The sequence below is a fragment of the Cydia splendana genome, chromosome 22, assembly GCF_910591565.1.
Source record: "Cydia splendana chromosome 22, ilCydSple1.2, whole genome shotgun sequence".
NCBI classification, from domain to species: Eukaryota; Metazoa; Arthropoda; class Insecta; order Lepidoptera; family Tortricidae; genus Cydia; species Cydia splendana.
Window position 1 is genome coordinate 2,786,439 of NC_085981.1, and position 20,722 is coordinate 2,807,160.

At 42.9% G+C, this 20,722-nt stretch overlaps 1 protein-coding gene across 1 annotated transcript in view; it reads right to left on the reverse strand.

The window, feature by feature from the left end:
• LOC134801440 (apolipophorins) overlaps window positions 1-20,722 on the reverse strand; it is a 44,405-nt gene that overhangs the window by 2,234 nt on the left and 21,449 nt on the right. The window contains exons 24-49 of the mRNA XM_063774000.1: window positions 20,460-20,605; window positions 19,907-20,306; window positions 19,549-19,693; window positions 19,194-19,385; window positions 18,158-18,396; window positions 16,778-16,876; window positions 16,371-16,424; window positions 16,019-16,184; window positions 11,889-12,070; window positions 11,112-11,311; window positions 10,437-10,566; window positions 9,786-9,957; window positions 9,007-9,125; window positions 8,200-8,328; window positions 7,218-7,361; window positions 6,555-6,723; window positions 5,691-5,896; window positions 5,109-5,240; window positions 4,872-4,976; window positions 4,256-4,440; window positions 3,795-3,910; window positions 3,145-3,260; window positions 2,247-2,394; window positions 1,445-1,585; window positions 775-890; window positions 145-384 (exon numbers count right to left, since the gene is read on the reverse strand). Coding sequence (XP_063630070.1) covers window positions 145-384; window positions 775-890; window positions 1,445-1,585; window positions 2,247-2,394; window positions 3,145-3,260; window positions 3,795-3,910; window positions 4,256-4,440; window positions 4,872-4,976; window positions 5,109-5,240; window positions 5,691-5,896; window positions 6,555-6,723; window positions 7,218-7,361; window positions 8,200-8,328; window positions 9,007-9,125; window positions 9,786-9,957; window positions 10,437-10,566; window positions 11,112-11,311; window positions 11,889-12,070; window positions 16,019-16,184; window positions 16,371-16,424; window positions 16,778-16,876; window positions 18,158-18,396; window positions 19,194-19,385; window positions 19,549-19,693; window positions 19,907-20,306; window positions 20,460-20,605 — 4,191 coding nt within the window. The remainder of the gene's footprint in view (window positions 1-144; window positions 385-774; window positions 891-1,444; window positions 1,586-2,246; window positions 2,395-3,144; window positions 3,261-3,794; window positions 3,911-4,255; window positions 4,441-4,871; window positions 4,977-5,108; window positions 5,241-5,690; window positions 5,897-6,554; window positions 6,724-7,217; window positions 7,362-8,199; window positions 8,329-9,006; window positions 9,126-9,785; window positions 9,958-10,436; window positions 10,567-11,111; window positions 11,312-11,888; window positions 12,071-16,018; window positions 16,185-16,370; window positions 16,425-16,777; window positions 16,877-18,157; window positions 18,397-19,193; window positions 19,386-19,548; window positions 19,694-19,906; window positions 20,307-20,459; window positions 20,606-20,722) is intronic.

The window sequence follows — 20,722 nt, forward strand, 5'->3', positions numbered from 1 at the left end:
TTTGGCCGTCCGATCATCTCAATCTTGGTTTTCCATACTATGGGATCCAGTCTGTGGCTAGTTTGGCCCAGCAACCAAAATTAAATAAAATGTTACCCAGAGTAAGCTAAAAATTACTTACAAAACAAAAGCCAAAGAACTTACCGCTTCAGCGAATTCAATGCAAGAGTCTCTACGGATATCCAAGCTCTGCCTGAGCTGCTCTGACTCTCGGCTCTGCTTCTTGTCTCCTAGCAGCAGCACAGCTTCATCAGTCCACCCAACGACCTGGTCGGGGCTCTTGCCGCCGCCGATCTGGAGACCCTCGGTGACGGTGATGAGGGTGTGGGTGTAGGCGTTCTCGGCGAAGATGGTGTTAAAGGCTTGGCTTTGGAAGAACCGGACCTGAGAAAGATGTGTTGTTAGAAACTGACTATGAAGAAATACCTAGAGTTGTTTAGGTTTTGGAAAGAATTATACATACTATGAAGTATTTGAACAAATTAAATTATTTTTCAGAAAATATTTTAATTTGTTTTTTATCAAGTTTTCAATGAAAAGGGTGCCATGGTGCCAAATGCAAACTATTCATCTGTCAGTAATCTAGCATCTTAAAAAGGCCTCTCCAATGACCTCAAACCAGTGTTTTATCCGACCACTCCTTCAAGGAGGAGTCTAGTTCATCCCGCCATTGCCTGCGGGGTCTATCAGATCCCCGATTCGAGTTTTCTCTCGTTGTCTCACAGCTTATTCGACATTTGGCAGACGTGACAGTAGCTAAGAGAAGATAATTACCAATAAGTCTTGAGGTTTGCAGTACTCTCCAACGACGTTAATGGCATGCTTGACAGCGCCGGGGCGCAGCGGCAGCTCTAGCACTGAGTGGTATCCAGCCACCACGTTGGTAAGACCTGAGATAATAAATAAAATAAAAAAGATGAATATTAGGAGAGAATCCTACATAGATCAACCTTCCTCCAAATTAAGAAAAGGTGAAGAAAAAACAAGTTATGGTGAAGATACAAGCAATAAATAAGGCTCAATGTTGGAGCAAAGTAAAAGCACTGATCACATCGAGGGTAGGGAGAAAATAGATTTCTACATAATTTCAACATTTTGTTGTTATTCTGTCCCGTCAGCTAGGCGATAATTCATAGTTGGTTAATTGGTTGGTTATACTATGTTCTACTAATATGCTATGGTCTGTGCGGAAAGAGAAGAGTCGTAAAATGTATGGGCTCCTCTACATTTCACGACTCTTCTCTTTCCACACAGACTCTAAGTAGATGACCCATTATGGAAAAGACTAATAACTGCCATAATAAGGTTGGTTTTTTAAATACCAGGGTTTTAACAGTTGCACAGATGACTGTAATCATAGCAATGAGTGACAAAAAAAAGTTGATTCACCCATATATGTAATGCCAGGGAATGAAGATGGTAATGAAAAGATCAAAGCCCTTACCGAACAATCGTCTGAATTCCTCGACAAAGTCCAGGATGACCCTCTGGGCTTGGTCGGCCTTCTCGCAGCCGGTGACGATGTGTTTGACGTGCTCGGCGCGGCTTTCGTCGTTGAACTGAACCTTCGCGTTCTTCAGTTTCACTAAAAAAAGTAAAAGTTGTGTAACGCTTTTTGTTGCTTTTGTTGGACTCCTTTTTTGAGAGACTGGTCAGATGTAGCTCAAAACCGGGACGAATGGAAGAAGAGGGGGGAGGCCTTTGCCCAGCAGACAATAGGCTCACAATAATACTAATAACGCTTTTGTACTGCAGTAAAACTTCGCGAATAATAACTAATACTATGTAAAGAATGTTTAAAACTTTTAAGATAAATAATTATAATTATACGAAAGAAACAATGTCCAGCCGGCGTATTATGGATGGTTTTATCCACTTGATAAAATAACTGACACTTTTTAATACCGCGGGATAGAAAATGAAGGGCAACGTTTTATCACGCTATCACGTAGACAAGAACGACCATCATATCCGTACAGGGCTGGAATTGAACCAGGGTCTGTATTCGCGATGCAAACAAACATTAGAGCACTCGAGGCACGTTCGTAATTTGTGGAATATAGTAGTAGCAGTAGTAGTAGTAATCACTTTATTGTGTACAACACAGGTATAAAAAAATAAATTACAGTAGGTAATGGAAGTACAAAGGCGAACTTATCCCTACAAGGGATCTCTTCCAGCTAACCTATATATATATAATTTTTAAAGGCATTCGCAATTAAGATTTGTCTAATGACTATACTTACGGTCAGTGTCATAAATGACAGGGTACGGGAACTGAGGTGTGATTCCGGTGAGGTAGATCTTGATGTCATCGATCTTCTTCGCCTTCAGGGTGTCCACCAGCTGGGAAACCAGCGGCACGGCCAGCTCCTTGTAGCTCTTCTCGGTGGGCTGGAAACAGGTTCATGTTTAATTGTTGCTCTATTTCGTTTGTTTTATAAACTGGAGCTATAAAAACTAATTACAGGACTAGATAAACCGCATGTCATTGCATGTTCAAAGTTTCATTACAATCCAACACGTAGTTATAAAATGTGATGGAAAGTCCGTTTGTGAAATTCGGCCGAGCTTGCTGGGGACTCTTAAATGCTACAATTATCATGCTGAGTTAATACTGAGCTTACTTTCGGCTCAAGGTTTCTGCACAATCTAAAGGTTTTTAGTTTATTACAGAATTGTACTTAACAGAAATATGGATTTACCATCAGTCCTATTTTGAGGATGGATACTTTGATAATTTTAACATAAAATTTTTTTTTGGCTTCAACTTAATCTATTTAAAAACTACGTTATATACTGAAATACACCCAACTTGTCAGTAGAAAAAGGGACGAGAAATTAAAATTTTCTATGGGTTTTCAAAACGTCCTGGGTTTTCAAAAGGTGCGCTGAACGCACGCTGGTGGTAGCACAGCGGGGAGTAGGCCAGTGAGGACGACGATAGATTCTTCTGTTGCTTTAACTTACCTTAGTGGTCTCAAAGGTGACAATGATATCAGCCCGTTTCTTCGGAACCTAGCTCGTAGCTCTCTCCTAGTCCTGGGTTTGTCGGCATCCGTGCATTGGACGCAAGCTGGTGGTAGAATAGCGGGGAGTAGGCCAGTGAGGGCGAGAACAAAATCCTCTGTTGCTTTAACTTACCTTTGTGGTCTCAAAGGTGACAATGATATCAGCTTGTTTCTTCGGAACCTTCAGCTCATAGCTCTCTCCTAACGTCCTGGGTTTGTCAGCATCCGTGCATTGGACGCAAGCTGGAGGTAGAACAGCGGGGAGTAAGCCAGTCAGGGCGAGGACAAAATTATCTGTTGCTTTAACTTACCTTGGTGGTCTCAAAGGTGACAATGATATCAGCCTGTTTCTTCGGCACCTTCAGCTCGTAGCTCTCTCCTAGCGTCCTGGGTTTGTCGGCATCCATGCATTTGCCGCAAGCTGGAGGTAGAGCAGCGGGGTGTAGGCCAGTGAGGGCGAGGATAGAATCCTCTGTTGCTTTAACTTACCTTAGTGGTCTCAAAGGTGACAATGATATCAGCCTGTTTCTTCGGCATCTTCAGCTCGTAGCTCTCTCCTAAAGTCCTGGGTTTGTCAGCATCTGTGCACTGGACGCAAGCTGGAGGTAGAAAAGTGGGCAGTAGGCCAGTGAGTGCGATGATAGATTCTTCTGTTGCTTTAACTTACCTTAGTGGTCTCAAAGGTGACAATGATATCAGCCTGTTTCTTCGGAACCTTAAGCTCGTAGCTCTCTCCTAACGTTCTGGGTTTGTCAGCATCTGTACACTGGACGCAAGCTGGAGGTAGAACAGCGGGGAGTAGGCCGGTCAGGGCGAGGACAGCGTAACCGCGGCCGAGGTCGCAGGCCTGGTGGAGCGCGTTGGCACCGTCGCCGGTGACGGCGTGGATGCAGGCTTGTCTGTTGAGATTAAATAAGATTAGGATTACATTGCGAGCACAGAACTGTGCAGCCTTCTGAACATCCACATCGATCCAGTAGTGATGAGTTGATTATTTCAAAGACATTCTGTCAAGCGTAATCATATATTTCTCGATTACGATTTTATATAAGTATGAAAACACTAAGATCTACTATACTTTTTGATGAAGGCTATGCCTGTTTTCATTGCGATTTCTTGGTCAAAAACGGTTTGGATGGTTAAGTAACACCGGGATGGGGCAGCCTCAATCACAAGCGTGTCTTCCTTGTAGCTAATATTCTAGACCAAGTAAAACAAAAAGCTATAAGAATGTTGGCAAGTACCTGAATGGAGCAGCATCGAGAACAACCGACAGTGGGCGAAGAGGCGAAGCTCCTCCGAAGACAGTTTCGCAGGCGGCCGGGAGCGCAGCGTGGTGCTGGTGTGCCGAATGTTCAGGAGTCTTCACTGGCTGGCAGCTGGAAGCCAGTTTGTAGGCGTTGCCGAATTCGCTCTCGGAAGTGGTGATCTGGGGAATTCGAAGTTCAAAAATCGCGATTATAACACAGATGGATAGAAAAGGATATACCACTGTAAATGTATAAAGAATATAAGTTTTGAAGTCGTTTTCAACGAGTGTTTTGAATGTGAATATCAAATTTTTAAAGATGCCATGCATCGTCATTTTATCGAGTCAGACCAAATTCGAGATTTTTTGAAATTTATGGAGATGTTTATGAAATCATGAAATCAAATTGGATGGATGACTCACGTTAGACCGGGCGTGGCCGGGCCGGAGCTTCCGGAGCTTCGTTTTCTATGGAAAGCACCACGTTATCACCGATCAGCCGTCATAGAAAAAGACATGTCGGACGCCCCGTCCCGGGCACGGCCCTATCTAGCGTGAGCCATCCTTTAATCGAGTACGGTTGATAAGTATCAACCGTACTTATATCTTACCTTGCCGTTGGGCAGCCTGAAGTCATCATAGGGCTCGTTGTTGCCGTCTCCGAGAAGACCGCGGAGTTTGCCCAGGTAGAAGCCAGATACCTCAACGTAGCACACCTAAGAAAAGGAAACAATTAGAGAACCATTCACTATTAAAAAGCAACAGCAATGATCTTAATGATGTAAGGCTATTAATGTCATTGAAGTTTCACCAATATATCAAAGTTGTTAAGGTTGAGTTTGCCTTACCTGCAGTTTGCTGGTGCAGATAGCCGAGATGCCATAGCGAGAGCCGAGACCGATACGGCCGTTGGCCATCTTGTAGGCGTACACATCCTTCTCCCACACGGGGAAGCCGTGGGCAGCGCCGTTGTACATAACCTGAACAAGGGTGTTACTTATTTACACATTATTTACAAAGCATTATTGTTCAGATTAAAACATCAGATTGTGGAAGCACCACTGTCATGTCTGTCGTTTGCCAGATTAGTGCAGGGTTAGCTTGGTCGGAGTCTATTTAAAAAGTTAAAACGGAGGGAGGAATTGATAAATACCTACTAATGTCTCAGCAACATGAGTAACCGGGCTAATTGTGAGATTAGGTACATATTATTCTGATATAATCGGAGAGACAAGAAAATTTGTGGTTCTGTGAAGAGCATAGCTCACATAGTCCCTGATCGCTAAGAATTAGGATCGGTTACACCAAACCGTCTGTCAATGTTATCATTTTATTTTAGAAGTTCCAAAGTTCACCGCTGATCGTTGATCAGTCTGCTAATTGTGGTTAGTGTAACTGACTCGTAGTTTCGATAGGTATCAAGCACATACCTGTCCGTTCTCCTTCAGCTCAATAGACTTGCCATCCTGGTGTTCCAGGATGAGAGCCTTCGGGTTGCCGTTCTGCAGCTGAATGGCCAGAGTGAAGTTCCTGTCGACGTAGTCGTGGGCAAGGACGTAGCGGCAGTTGCCGGGGAAGGTCAGGTGGCGCCCATCGAAGGTGAAGATATGCTGGCCATTGACGACCACAGCGCGGACTGTGGAAGTAAGATCAGATATAAATTTTTGGAAAAATCCTTCTTGAATTTGTGAAGTGGTGCAGAGAGTAAACTTACGCCATATTCTATAAAGCGTTCACTAAGTAGCTGACCAGACTAGAATGAAATCCTGCGACTGTATATGTCATTGTTGATGGCAGATGAAACAATCAACCACTTGTACAGAACAGGTTTGACCGCTGCATAGACTGAAATCAGTCCAGTGTCTTGGCAAAGGATCCAAAACTAGAGTCGCATTTAAAATCTACAAACTGCTTGTTGAAAACGTTGTTCTTTAAATAAAATTAATCTTTTCAGGTAAGTACATCTAAAGTTGGCGAATACATAATATTTGGATAAGTAATTATTCTTGGCTTGTTCTGTATCACTTTCGTGGACACGTTTTAAGTGGTAGAAGATTTTGGAAGTGTTTCCAGTTATTTGGAAGAAGTACAGGTAAACAAGGATTAATATCAACTAAGCTGGGCGTCCCAGATACCGCTGGAGTGACAAAGCCCAAAAAGACCTGTCCGCCGTCGGAATACCCAACTGGCGTGAAGTGGTGCAGAATACGGCAGAGCGGCGCTCTCTTGTGTCAGAGGCCAAGATCCTCTTTGGGTCACTGAGCCAGTGATGTATGTATGTAATATCAACTTACGCTTAGCAGGGATCTCATCAAGCGGGTTCAGGCTGCGTGGGCGGTAGGCCCTGAGCAGGGCGAGGGCGTCAGGGACGTCTCCTCTCAGGAACTGGTTAAGAAGACTGAAGGAAGCCACGCCGGAGATGGACGGTGCGGAGAAGCGGCCAGGGGCGGTGAAGAAGGCGGTCTGGAAATAGGGTGAGTTGTAGATCATCAACAGCCTCTTAGATACGTTTGACTGCTCATTTTACCTACTAAAGGATTAGGACTGCCCTCACACTAATACTGATAATACTACATTGTCTAGATACTAATACAAAAGTTACACAAAAATGAGAGTTGACAGGCTTCAATAATGCGGTTATAAACCTTCCGTGTTTCTAGAAAATTATAAAAATATTTTTCTCTAGATTTTGCTGGCTTCAATCTTTGTTCCGATTGTGGCTTCCGTAGAAGTATCTAAAGTTAAACAACGCAAAATTTTATTGCTAAGTGCTACGCCAAGTAGGTATAGAGGGATATGTATGAATTCTTACTGCCAAGTTAGTGCAAAGTTGGCGTGGTAAGAGTCTAGATAATTTTGATCCATAATGTTTTTCTTCCATTCATGTTCAAATAATTTAACTTAGACCTTCAAATTCAATCCTCCTGCAGAAATGTTAGTAGTAACTTCGTACTCACCGGGTTAAGATTGACAATGCCGGGCACGCCAGCCGCGTTGACGCGGCCGCGCACGAACTGAACCAGTGACGTCAGAGCCACGGCGAACTTCTCGTAGATCTGGCGGATCTCCTTGGCGTCGTCGCACTTCTCTTGCTTGAGTTTCTATAAGAAAAGTCAGGTTTTTGTTAAGGGTCTTTAGAAAACCGTATTACACTGGGATGTTCGATTAGCTAGAACCATTCAGTCGGTAGATTGATTAGGATGGATGAACATAATATGCTCAATACCAAACTGAACTTCAAAATCCTCGGTGTCAGAGGGAGAAGACGGCGTGGAGAGACAGAGAGAAAATGATATGAATTTTGACAGATCTTAGTGATCCTTGATTCGCCTTTAGCTTGAAATTATTCGATCCACTACGATGGACGGAGAATATTACTTAGGAGAAATTTGCTCGGTGAGATTACAGTACAGCAGCTCAGTAATAGAGCCAGTTGCCGTATTATAATTTATTTAGCCTTTATGGACGGTCGTTCAGGTGAGATAAGAAAAACACCTAGCCAAGATGCACTTCATAGTATTCCTTTTACGCTGGGCATAATAAACCATGTTCTTTTTCACGTGATAGATGAAGATAGATACCTAATATAATAATAAACGCTAGTGGCTTAGCGGTAAGAGCGTGCGACTTTCAATCCGGAGGTCACGGGTTCAAATCCCGGCTCGTACCGATGAGTTTTTCGGAACTTATGTACAAAATATCAGTTGATATTTACCAGACGCTTTTCGGTGAAGGAACACATCGTGAGGAAACCGGGCTAATCCCAATAAGGCCTAGTTTCCCCACTGGGTTGGGAGGTCAGATGGCAATCGCTTCCGTAAAAACTAGTGCCCACGTCAATTCTTGGGATTAGTCTTGAAGCGGACCTCAGGCTCCCATGAGCCGTGGCAAAATGCCGGGATAGCGCGAGGAAGAAGAAGAAGAGATGAAGATAGATACCTTCTGCACATAGTTGTGTAGCGCTTCAACGAAGGCCTTGGCTTCGGGTGTGGGGACGACGTCCTGGATGGCGTTGTAGACGTTGTTCAGGAGACCAATGACCTGGTCGGGCACAGCCAGCTCTTGCCACTGTAGAAAAAAAATACTTAGTAACGGTAACGAAAACAAAAATTTGCGTGCAGCGTGCGACGCAGCGCGCCGCAGTACGCGATACACGGCCGTCGTGAACGCTGCTCGCGCTGTTAGTGCTTAAGAAAGGAGACCTAGACTCCCCGAAACTAGTCGCGCGAGTGACTTAAAACAAGTGAGTCTAAACCGTAAAACTATTCAATAAACTTAATTTGTTAAATCAATTAATTTTGTCAGTGGTTTAAAATACATCCCTCTTTTGAGATTATTGGCATTAAAAAACACAGCATGATTATTTCTGCCTGTGCTCTACTGATAAGCGAGTTTTGCCAAATTATATCACTTTACTATGATGGCTCTAGTGCCAGATAAAAAAAAATAGTTTGATATGTTCCATAGTGAGTCAAGAGAAAAATCACTCTTTGATGTTTGAAGCAGTGTATATATTGACGCGTTAGACTGACAATATATTTGTAACTTTCATTTAGTAAATATAGTTAGTTTTTATTGTTACAACTTAGTTTAGTTAGTCCGTACAAGCAAAACTTTTATGTCAGTAAAGAAAAGAACCCACTTTGATTGATATTTTTCAGTGAACTTTATTGCCCAGGTAATAAGGGTCATGGTTGGTCGCTATAGCTTCCAAAAGCAAGTGATACAATTTTGAAAGGTACGTACACTTTCCTTGAGGGTCTGAACGAAGGGCAACTCCTTGATCTGTTGGGTGATGGCGCTGGCGATCTCTCCAGCTCTGACGCGGAACTCCTTGAGCTGGGCCACAACCAGGCGGGTCAGGTCTGAAAAAAAAATGGTTAAGGTTATAAAATAATTCTTCTTCTTTTTCTTTTTTTATCTTGTTACCCTCTGCTGGGGTGTAGGGCTCGAATCATATTTTTCCACTGACACTGACCCTGGGAAGCTTGGGTAACCTCCTCCCACCCCATCCTTAATAAAATTATAAAATAGTACCAAGAAAAAAAAAACTAGATTATACGTTGATGTTTCTTTAAATAGGGCTATCTTTAGTAAATAGCCGGTAAAATAACCAGGACAGCCTCAGAAAGAGTGTTTTTGTATATGTTTATGATCGGAAGATAAGACGCCAATCGCAAACATAAACAAACAGTTCTGAATGATATTACAGACGTGCTTATTGAAAAATGCTTTCAAAACTCTGAGAAAGTCACTGATTTAAACTTTCACGATTATTAAACATTATCAAACTGCACAACGGGACTAAATCTTAAAACTTAAATACGCGATTAAGTCCCGTTGTGCAGTCTGAGAAAGTCCCCGAAAAATTCTGTTAAAATGTGAATATATATCTACTAAATGTGATTTAATACATTTCCGAGATTAAGGAACCTTCAAACATAAAAACTAAGAAGAAGAAAACATGAAGAATTAAGAAGCACATCACATTTGCCTGATGCTGATGAAATTCTTATTCCACTCACCCTTGAATATCTCAGCAATGGTGTTGGTCAGCTCCTGCAGCTCAGCCTTGTGCTTCTCGAAGAAGTCGGTGACCAGGGCAGCAAAGTGCGCCACCAGGTCGATGAGACCGTCCAGGTATTCTCGGACCAGGGCTGCAGCGGTCTGGTACAGCTGCTTGAGCTGGGGCTCGATCTGGAAAGGAATTGTTGGTTATGGATTGATTTAAAGATTGAAGAGTTTGGAAGACTAGCAGTAATGAGTCATCCCGTTCCAGTACTGAGCTCATTTTAGATATCACAAGTAAGCCGAGAGTACGGAGAGTATTATTTCACTGTGCTGTGATCGTTATGTTCTTGAAGATTAGCAAAATTTCGACATGAATGCAGCTGACTGCTGACCTGCTCTTTTCTGCATCACCAATTCAGAAAAGGGCCTTTTCTTCCCTCCCTTCCCTCGCTACTCTCGGGATTATAGTACCTTCGCTTTGTTTCGGATTCAATGTACGTAAATACATAACATACATAAACAGAACTACATAACATACGTGAACATAATTTAATAATATGTAATTTTGCTCCCTTGTGATACAACCTAATACCTACTTTGGTCGAGTTGGTGCTATAATATTTGAGGAGTTTTACATTTACATCGGAATCAATAAAACTGCTTACGTTCTTTTCGTACAGAGCTTCGATCTTTTGGCAAGTTTCCTTCAAGGTGGCATACGTCTGGTCGACCAGGGGTTTGGTGCTCTTGACAATATCTTCGATCGTCCTAGCGATGATTACGTAGATTTCTCCCCTGGAAATAGAACGGAGGAGTTATATAAATAAATGAAATCCACATTAGGGGGCATATAAAACTAGGAGAGAGAATAAGACATGGAACATGGGAGCCTAGTAGGCTAGTATCTCGCCTTATTCTCGCCCGCGAAATACTACCCGTCTTTTTCTAACTGTATTAATTAGAGAGGGACGAGTAGTCTATTTCTCGTTCGAGATACTGTTACGCTGGTCCATCTTTTTGGGGCATTCCCTTCTATCCATTTACATTTAAATACATCATGTGTGACATGAACAGACAAGGAAAGCAAGATTAAAATGTATTGTTTCTCATTCTTTTTTCAATGGAACGCTTTTACAGTTTCTGTTCCTCAAAGGAGGCCAGTGGTTAATACCAAACTAAATAAACTAATGTCCCAGTAATGTGAGGTAGTGTGCGTGAAGTGTGCTGGTGAGTCAAATGGGGTAAATTGTCAGAATCTGAAAATTTACCCATCCCTACCGTTGCCTCTACTATTGCCTCTACCGTTGCCATAAAGGAATGTATAAGAAATGAATACTTACAAGAAGTGGAAGGTGTCCTTCAGCACCTTGTCGTTGGCGATCTCTTGGTTGAGTTTGGAAAGCTCCTCCTCAAGAGACTTCTCAATGTTCTTAGCGGTGGGCTCGACACGCTTGAGGGTGTCCTTGAAGTCCTTGCTGGCCTTCTCTCCGAGCTCCTTGATGCGGTTCTCCAAGGTGGCTAGGTCGTTCTTCAGGGCATTCTGAAAAAAAAATCCTGTTAGGCTGGAAAGCTGGTGACCCGATCTAGAGTTGATATAATTTAACAGGTCTTTAAACTCGACTGCAATTAAAATTAATTTATTATTTATTCATCTAAGTTAAAAAATCGAGGTAAGTTTAAAAACGTTTCAACTGCTTTCTGAGCAATTGGCACCTGAAATTGACAATTCGCCGTACCAGAAATGTACGGTTGCCAATAAGAAAAGGAATGTACAGGAAATTGTCCTTGTAAAGTTGGTGATATGGGCGCCATAGTCGATTAACCAATAGTCGCACACTTTTTATTATGTAGTAATTAGTTGTGTGTTTCCTTCTTTAGAGAGCTTGGGAGTCGCTTGCGAATGAGGGGACTTGATTCCCGCTCCGGGTCATTTCTGGAGCAAAGGTTATCTATTGCGATTCAACGCGGAAAGGCAGCGAGCGTGTTGAGAACTTTTGCGCCTTGAATAACTCGTGGTGGGTTATTTGATTAGGTGCTATTGGTATGGTTTTTTGTGCATTTATTTTATGATGACTTGTGTTTTTGTCTTTTGTATTTGATGTATTAGTTGTTCTCACCACGAAGTAGTTGAAGTTCTCCTTGGACACGCCGTACTCGCTCTTGACCAGGTTGCCGTCAAGATACAAGGCTCCATGGATGATGTTCTTCTTCTGGTTCGGCAGCACGATGTCAGCGCTGATGTCAACGCGTTTCTCCGGCTCAATATGGCCGACCACGGTTAGTCTGCGGCCGTTGTCGTCTGCACAACAAAACGGGGTTTGTCAATATCATAAATAAGTAAAATACTGTCATGCTTAGAACAAATCATCCTACTCTCTGAAGTCTAAGCCGATAGTTGTACCAGATGGCGATCCACATAAGATCAGCAATGGTCAAGGTAGAAATAGTTCGATGGATCTTTGAAGTCCTGTGACTTGACTAGACCGAGAGTTGTGGTCTTCGGTTAAATCCATATCAATACTTCCTTATTGTCTGTCTTTCTGTCTGTGTGTTACCTCTTCACGCTTAAACCACTGAACTGATTTTGTTTTGGCATACTTAGAGATAGTTTGAGTCACGGGGAAGGACATTGGATAGTTTTTATGTCGGAAGTCAACCCTAAAGAGGGTGAAAAGGGGGGTGGAAATGAGCAAATTGATGAATCGCCTATTAATTGGTGTAAGCAATTAAGCATATTATGCTCGAAATTATTGCCATTAGATTTAATACAGGCGCTGTACTTACTCTAACTAATTCTACGCAGACGAAGTCGCGGACGCAAGCTAGTATGTTTATAATGTGGAGACTCTGGGCAAAGTTAAAAAACTAACGGAAACATTGTGAAAAGGAACCCTAAAAATGAACTAAAAAGCGTATGATAAATAGACATGACATGGGGGGTGAAGTTGCTCGCGTCCGTGGGAATTACCTTCCACTACCCCACACGTGCCCCCCGGGTGGTGCTAAACGAGTAACAACGCCGAGCATCGGGCGGCGGCAAATAACCCGACACCCTGAATTAAAGGGCGGCAACAGAGGCCGTGAGGATTAAATAACCTCTAAAAGACTGGGACGGAAAGGAATGGGACACTACCGTTACTGATTTATCCCAAGAAAATTACCATGCATAGCAACACTACACGGAATGGTTTGTCGGGCCACCCGGCTGACACCCGGCGCCAGGGCGGGTCCGGGCCCCCTGGTGTGAAATTGGCGACCGGCTACAAAACAGCGCATCGACAGGCTGTTGGTAGAAAATGGGCTACTGTCGATCAGATGCCACCAATAAAACGTAGACAAACCATGAAGGAGGTCTTGAAAATAGCTACCTGGAACGTCAGAGGCCTTCTAAAAGCCGGCAAAATTGAAATCATAGAGCGAGAGATGGAGAGGTACGGAATCGATATCCTGGGATTCAGCGAGACGCATATAAGGGAAAGTGGCCATTTCACATCTCCAACTGGCAACCTCCAGATAAATTCCGGTACACCGGATAACGTTTTTAGCGGAGTCGGCTTTTTAATATCCAAGAAGTTGTCGGAAAAAGTGATGGGATATGACACGGTTAGCGATCGAGTTGTGAAGCTCAGGATTTCAGCACATCCATGTCCAATCAACCTCATACAGGTGTATGCGCCAACACTGGAGTCATCAGTCGAAGATATAACGGCTTTCTATGCAACCCTTAGAGATGTGTATCAAAGAACACCAAACAAAGAAGTGACGGTTGTGTTGGGTGACTTCAATGCCAAGGTCGGCACGACTACACTCGATGACGATCTTAGGGACGTCGTAGGAAAATTTGGTCTAGGAGTGAGGAACGAGCGGGGACAAAGACTGCTAGACTTCTGCGCGGAGCAAGGAACCACCATAATGAACACATGGTTTCAACAGCACCCACGGAGGCTGTGGACTTGGCGCTCCCCCAATGGGAAGTATAAGAACCAGATAGACTTTGTTCTCATAGGGAAGCGATGGCGCTCTTCTATCTTAAACACAAAGACGAGACCAGGGGCAGACTGTGGCAGTGACCACCAACTTCTGGCAGTCACACTTAGAGTGCGGCTGAAGGCACCCAAGAGCAACACCATCAGGGCAACGGTGACGCTTTCTGAGTCTCAACTAGCAGCATTTAAAGAGCTAGTAAAGACCCCACTCAACGACATCGAAGTAGACGATTTTGAGTCAGCCAACGCAACTTGGGAGAAGCTGAAGGTGACACTCACTACAACAGTTCAACGAGTACGGCAAGACCGGAGTGAAAATCGCCCTAAGGCAGAATGGATGAGTGATGAAGCCTGGTCCGCTGTTCTGGAGAGGAAAGCCCTTAAAGAGAGTGGCATAACCACGGAGGAGCGGCGGCAACGTTACTCAAAGTTGCATAGCAAGGTGCAGAACCTGTGCAGAAGAGACAGAAGTGCCTATTTGGATACAGTATGCCAGGAGTTAGAGAAAAACGCCCAAAAAGCTCACGCTCGAGATATGTTTCAAAAAGTGAAATTTCTTGCAAGAGAATTTAAACCTAAGAGTTGGACAGTAGAAGATGAAAAGGGAGTGCCTATTGTTGACAAGGCATTAGTACTAGAGCGATGGAGATCGTACTGTCAGAGTCTTTATAGGAGTAACGCATCCGAAGAAGGTGACGAGAGAATGGACTACAATACTAAAGAACCTGACATTCTCCTTCGGGAAGTGGAACTTGCTATCGGGAAACTAAAACAGAAGGCACCTGGCAGTGACGGAATAACAGCACAAATACTAAAACAATTAGGAAACGCCGGTACTAAACTGATCCATACCATATGCCTCAAGGTTTGGCGTACGGGCCAGTGGCCAGAAGACTGGATAGAGTCGATCGTAGTACCACTGCATAAAAAAGGATCGACACGCAAATGCGAGAACTATAGGACTATCTCGATGATATCACATGCGAGCAAAATTCTTCTCTATATTATTAAAGAGAGACTAGCCTACTACAGTGACAAAGTGATTTCCAGGGAACAAGCCGGTTTTGTTAAAAACAGAGGGACGCGTGAGCAAATATTTAACTTGAGACAGTTAATAGAAAAAAGTCGGGAATTCAACATACCGTTAGCACTATGTTTTATAGACTACGCAAAAGCGTTCGACTGTATTAACTGGAGTCATATGCTGCGAGTCATGGATGAGATGGGCATACCCGAGCACCTAAGGTTTCTGATTCAAAACTTATACCTAGATGGACAGTCGAAAGTAAGGCTAGATAACACCGTCTCAGGCAATTTTAAGCCAGAACGTGGAGTCCGCCAGGGCTGTATACTCTCCCCTGTACTTTTTAATCTGGTTGGAGAACACATTATGCGTAGAGTACTGGAAAACTGGAATGGCGGTGTAAAGATAGGAGGAAATCGCATAAGTAATCTACGCTTCGCCGACGATACGACTCTGGTGGGATCGAACGAGGAGGAGTTAGCGGAAATGTTGAGGACCCTGGAAACAGTCAGCTTGGAGTACGGCTTGAGAATCAATAGAGGCAAGACCAAGCTGATGTTCGTAGACAGGAACAACACTGCGCCACGTACGTACGAACTCCAAGATCTGGATACTGTGGACGATTTCATATACCTGGGCTCTCTAATACGATCCAATGGCGACTGCGACAAAGAGGTGGTGCGCAGAGGTCAGATGGCAAAAGCCGCGGTAAAAAGATTGGAGAAGATATGGAAGAACCGCGGAATACGCGTGAAAACAAAAGTGAATTTAATGCGGACCCTAATCTTCTCCATCTTTCTATATACGTCAGAAACGTGGACCCTGAAGGCAAGAACAAAGGAAAGGATTGATGCGTTCGAAATGTGGTGTTGGCGGAAAATGCTGGGGATCAAGTGGACGGACCGCCGCACAAACGAATCAATCCTTAGCCAGCTGAAAATTCGAACACGACTCTCCACTATTTGCACACAGCGCATACTTCGATTCTTCGGACACGTGGCTAGACGCGAAGATAGTCTAGAGGTATTGATAATGGTCGGTCACGTAGAAGGGAAGAGAAGTAGAGGAAGAGCGCCTACCCGGTGGATAGACACAGTAAAGGCATATGCAGGACCCAAGGCCCAGACCTGCCTGCAAATGGCGCAGGATAGGAGTGCCTGGAAGAAAGTGGTATTAAGCGTTGGTAATCACGACCCTCAGCAATGAGGATACGACTGGAAAGAAGAAATAGACATACCACTGTATCCAGTAGTGAACTCGTAGTACTGGAAGTCTTGGATAATGAAGCGTGCGAGCACGGGCTTGCCCTGCAGCAGGCTGATCTTCACGTCACCCTTTTGCAGGTTCTCCTTCAGCTCAGACTTGGCTTCCAGGTCGATGACCTTGACGAGGGGAGTGTCCACCTGAAAAGAGAAGGTTAGGAATTAGATTGATATATATTGAATCTGTGGTAAATTATTTTTGTGAGTCAATTGGATAAGTAAGTTTGTCGTATTTTGATGTTCTTCGCAGATTTACACAAGTTCCGTTACTTTGTTTTACTTTAAGCATGTTTACTCTACAACAAGGATAATGTACTTAGTACTTACCAGCAGTTTGACGAGAGACGGGCTGGCTTCCAAGAGAATCTTCGTTTCGCGGTCCTGCAACAAAAATCAGAAATTGTATGTTAGGTCAGGACAAAAAACGGAAAACTTATTCGGTGATTTTTTTTAACCCTATGATAGGGGAGGCGGTAGGCTGATTGTAGAAATTGCCAACACACGCACACACACACACACACACACGTGACACACACACACGCACACACACACACGCACACACACACACACACACACACACACACACACACACACACACACACACACACACACAGAAAAGAGTATAAGAGAGGGAGAGAAGAGAAGGGAGAGATAGAGAGAGGTTTGTAGGGAAACTAGAGACAATGATATTGATCGTTGCTTTTCCATGTTGCCTAGGTATATAGAATACTCACGTTGCCAAGAGTAGGGTGTGAGATGGACGCAGAAGATTCGAATTTAACGGTGTTCTCGGCCGGGGTGTGGAGCCCACCTTTGACCTTGATGACGGCCTCCTAAAAATTAACAACAATTAATTGAATAAATAAAAGAGTACAGATTAAGTACACAAAAGAGATCAGATTACACACGATACACGAGAGAAGATATATTATTTAGATAGCTCTGAAATGCAGAGATGGAAAGGTTAATTTGGTAGATGTTACAGATATTATATACTGTCATTAATAATGCCTTTGAGAGCATAAACAAGTAAGCATTTGAATCGTCATTACGCGCTTCTTACTTGGCTGAAATTTTCAGGGATCAATATAAATTCTTTAATCTTAAGATTTCAAATGAATTACTAAATCACCCTGAGTATCAGAATGCCACTTTGTAAAATCGAAGCTCTTATCTTAGTAATTTTACGTTGGAGGTAGGGCTTGCAAATATTCGAAACTTTCAGGTATTCGAATATTCGACTTTTTCTGACGACATATTATATTATAAAAAATAAGAAAAAGAACGAGAAATCGGTTTATTATCGTTTTATTCAAAAGCTTATTTCACATATTGCTAAAACTAATGATATTTTGCAGAAATCCACTTAATTGACTAGATTTTATCATCCTACTATGAGATGCGCACATTTATAAAAACAAGTAAAACGCCAAAATAAGACATATTCAATATTTCTAGATAAAACTTTTATTATAAATGCGCCGTTGAGTGAAATAATATAACTTTAATCATCTAAACCAAACCTAGGTATGTAAGAAATTTTTTTTAGTAGGTAATTATTTTCTGATTTAAATTAACTTGTAGTCACTCAGAGGCCTTAATTAATGGTCGGCTTAATTATATAATATTGGAATATTTAAGGGAAAAAGTTAGTTGACTACTGGATTATTTGTCAGCTAAAGGTGCATAGTTAGATTACCTAGTTGGGCACTTGGGCAGGTTTGGTATGATCAAATTTGAGAATTGCGATAAGTGCGGGCAAGGTTTAGTCTTAATAAACAGAATGACCCTTTAACTTAAAACTTATGCACCGTAAAAATAACATACTTTTTGATTTCGTTTTCTTTCAAATTGAGTTAGGTTTCACTGTATTCACGAAGTCTATCGAGAGGAATACAGTAAATTTACAATATTACTCATTCACTGTAAATACCCGGAAAACACACAGAAATTGTAACTGCAGCGGATTAAATAGATTTTTTATAGTAATAAAAAATATTCGAATATTCGAAACCTGAGCGGCCGAATATTCGAATATCAAAACAGGCCGAATATTCGACAAATTCGAATATTCGAATATTCGAATTGCAAGCCCTAGTTGGAGGATAACTTACCTTGCCCAACTTAGGATGGCTGAAGCCCAGCTCAGCAATAGCACTGTGCGACTTCTCAGCGCCGGTGACATCGACACGGAACCTGGCAGCGGCCTTGTGCTGTGGCTTGTTCTTGTCTGGGTGGAGCTCGATGTGGCCTTGGATGGGGAACGGCAGGGCCTTGTCCGTGGGGTAGGAGACGACGGACTCGAGGGCCAGGACGCGGGTGGGGAGAGTCAGGGTCACCCCGGCGGGGTATTCTGGGGGAAAAAGGTTAGTTAGTAACAATTTCCCACAAATCTTCTATCGGTCTCTAGAAATGCTAGTTTTTAATTGTTTTCTATTCTGGTCATGATTCTTGATGAGATCGAATGGAATTTACTCTCTTGGAATAAAATACTGATATGATAATCGTAGACTTTATGTCTTTGCAATCAAGTTTAGGAATTGTTAGTGAATAGAGTAGAGTACACGATAGGAGTATCCTCAACAATTAATCTATGGCTACTTGAACACGCAAAATTTTACTAGCATGACTTAAATTTTCAATAATTTAGCCCGTCAGCTTAGACTTTGACGAAACAATGTCCTAGTAGACCCTAGACTGTAGTAATCGCGCCTGCACTACACCGCCACGGCTGCTGAAGTGGTGGAGTACGTACACCAGAAGACCGGTTACTCGCTGAGGGTGCTCCAGCTTCGATCGCGCCACTACGTGCACTTCAACTCTTTTGTGGTGCGCGTGCCGCGACCGCTGCAAGAGACCATCGAGTGCGCCGACTTCTGGCCGACAGGTGTCGTGTTTCGGAGGTTCCGGGGCAAACTGCCGAATCCGACACAAGAACAGCCGATTCAACGGAGCCACGCCGTTTTGTCGCATAAATAGTGTTTAGTCTTTAAGTTTATAATATATATATATATATGTATGTTAGTCTGTAAGGTATTTGTAATATGGGCCTTGTTGCCTGATTTAAATTTTAAATAAATAAAATAAATAAAATAAATAAGTATTTAGCAATGACAAAATGACAAAAATTAAATTCATATGACTACTTACTGCCTTGGTCGGGAGTGCTGTACACATGGAGATGGTACTTCTTGTCCTCTTTATTGATGTGGAGGTCCAGGCTGTACTGAGGCAGCTTGCGCTCCGAGACCTCGTTGTTGATCTGCAGACCGAACTCGGGTGCGAAGCCTAACTTGCGGAGGTCAACGCCTAGGTTGAACGTGTGTTGGAAGACGCCAGGTTCTGTTGAGGAGAGAAAGTTGAAAATTAAATTGAAAGAAGAAAAGAAATCGTTGGGAAATCGAAGCTACTTTCTTGAAACCGCAGTAACTCTCCAGCTCAAGCTCCAGTGAATTCTATTAGGTACTGTAACTGAGATTTTTGAAAATAGTTTAGATGTACTCACTCTGGACGTTGATCTTGGAGTGGAGCTCAGCGTTAGCACACTGCTTCTTCTCCTCGCAGTAGACGTAAGAGTTCTTGTACTCCAGATTGGTGACACGGGACTCAGCCACGTAGCTACGCTCGCCGATAGCCAGGTTCAGGAAAGTCTAAAAAAAATGAACATATTGATAAAAATGAAGAAAAATATATGACTGTGGATTATGAGAAAAGAGAGAGAGGGAACCAAGGATGGGATAGACAAAATGGTCAATCCTTATTTTCTAGAGATATTTAATTTTACAAACGTCGAACATTACTAATAAGAGTATCAACATAGCAAGTTCATGTCGATAAGTTTTGAGATTTCGGTTGATTCTTACCTCAACTCCCTGCTCGTTGCCTTCAGTCAGAAGAGTGCGGATGTACTTGAAGTTAGCGGACTTCTGCTCATCCTTAACCTTCACGGATCCAGAACCTTCAATGATAGTCTTCGGGCCTTCCTGTTTGCTAATGAACGAGGTGCTTCCACTGAGGATATTCTTTCCAGCGTTGGTAGCATGGAACTCAAGACGCTTGCCGCTTCCAGCATCCTTGCTTACGATCTGAACGTTGTAGTTCTTCCATCCAAGAGCATCAGAGTTGGCCAAGGTCTTGAGGTTGATGTCGTTGTTTTGTATCTGGGCTTCAGATACGACGTCGAAGCTGACATCCTTGATGTTTTCTATCTTGATTTCGGCCTTGCCTTGGTGTTGGTTGGGGTATTCACCCTTAAGGTAGATCCTGCCAAACAACAAATGGTAAGTTTTGTGCAAGAGGAAAGAAAAATACGGAAATAATAGAAGATATTTTTCTGTAAATATCATGTCGGATTACATGATTGGAATGCTGGATATGAAATGGGAAGAAAATACATCAAAGAACATTTTCTATTACCTGCTAGTCTTCGGGCTGTTGGGGTTGGTGTACTTGACGTCCACCAATGGGTGAGATTTGGAGTAGACGACGAGTGACTCGGTCTTGTAGACGCGGCCGTCAGCGTCCACGATGACGATGGAGCTGAACGTGTCCGGAGACGGGCTCTGGGAGAGGATAGAGTAAACATTTTGAAACATTCGTCATAAGTTGTAGTAGTTTTAGGGTGGCCAAAAGTTTACCTAGTACACCTAGATAAAAGGTTAACATGATATGTTATCACG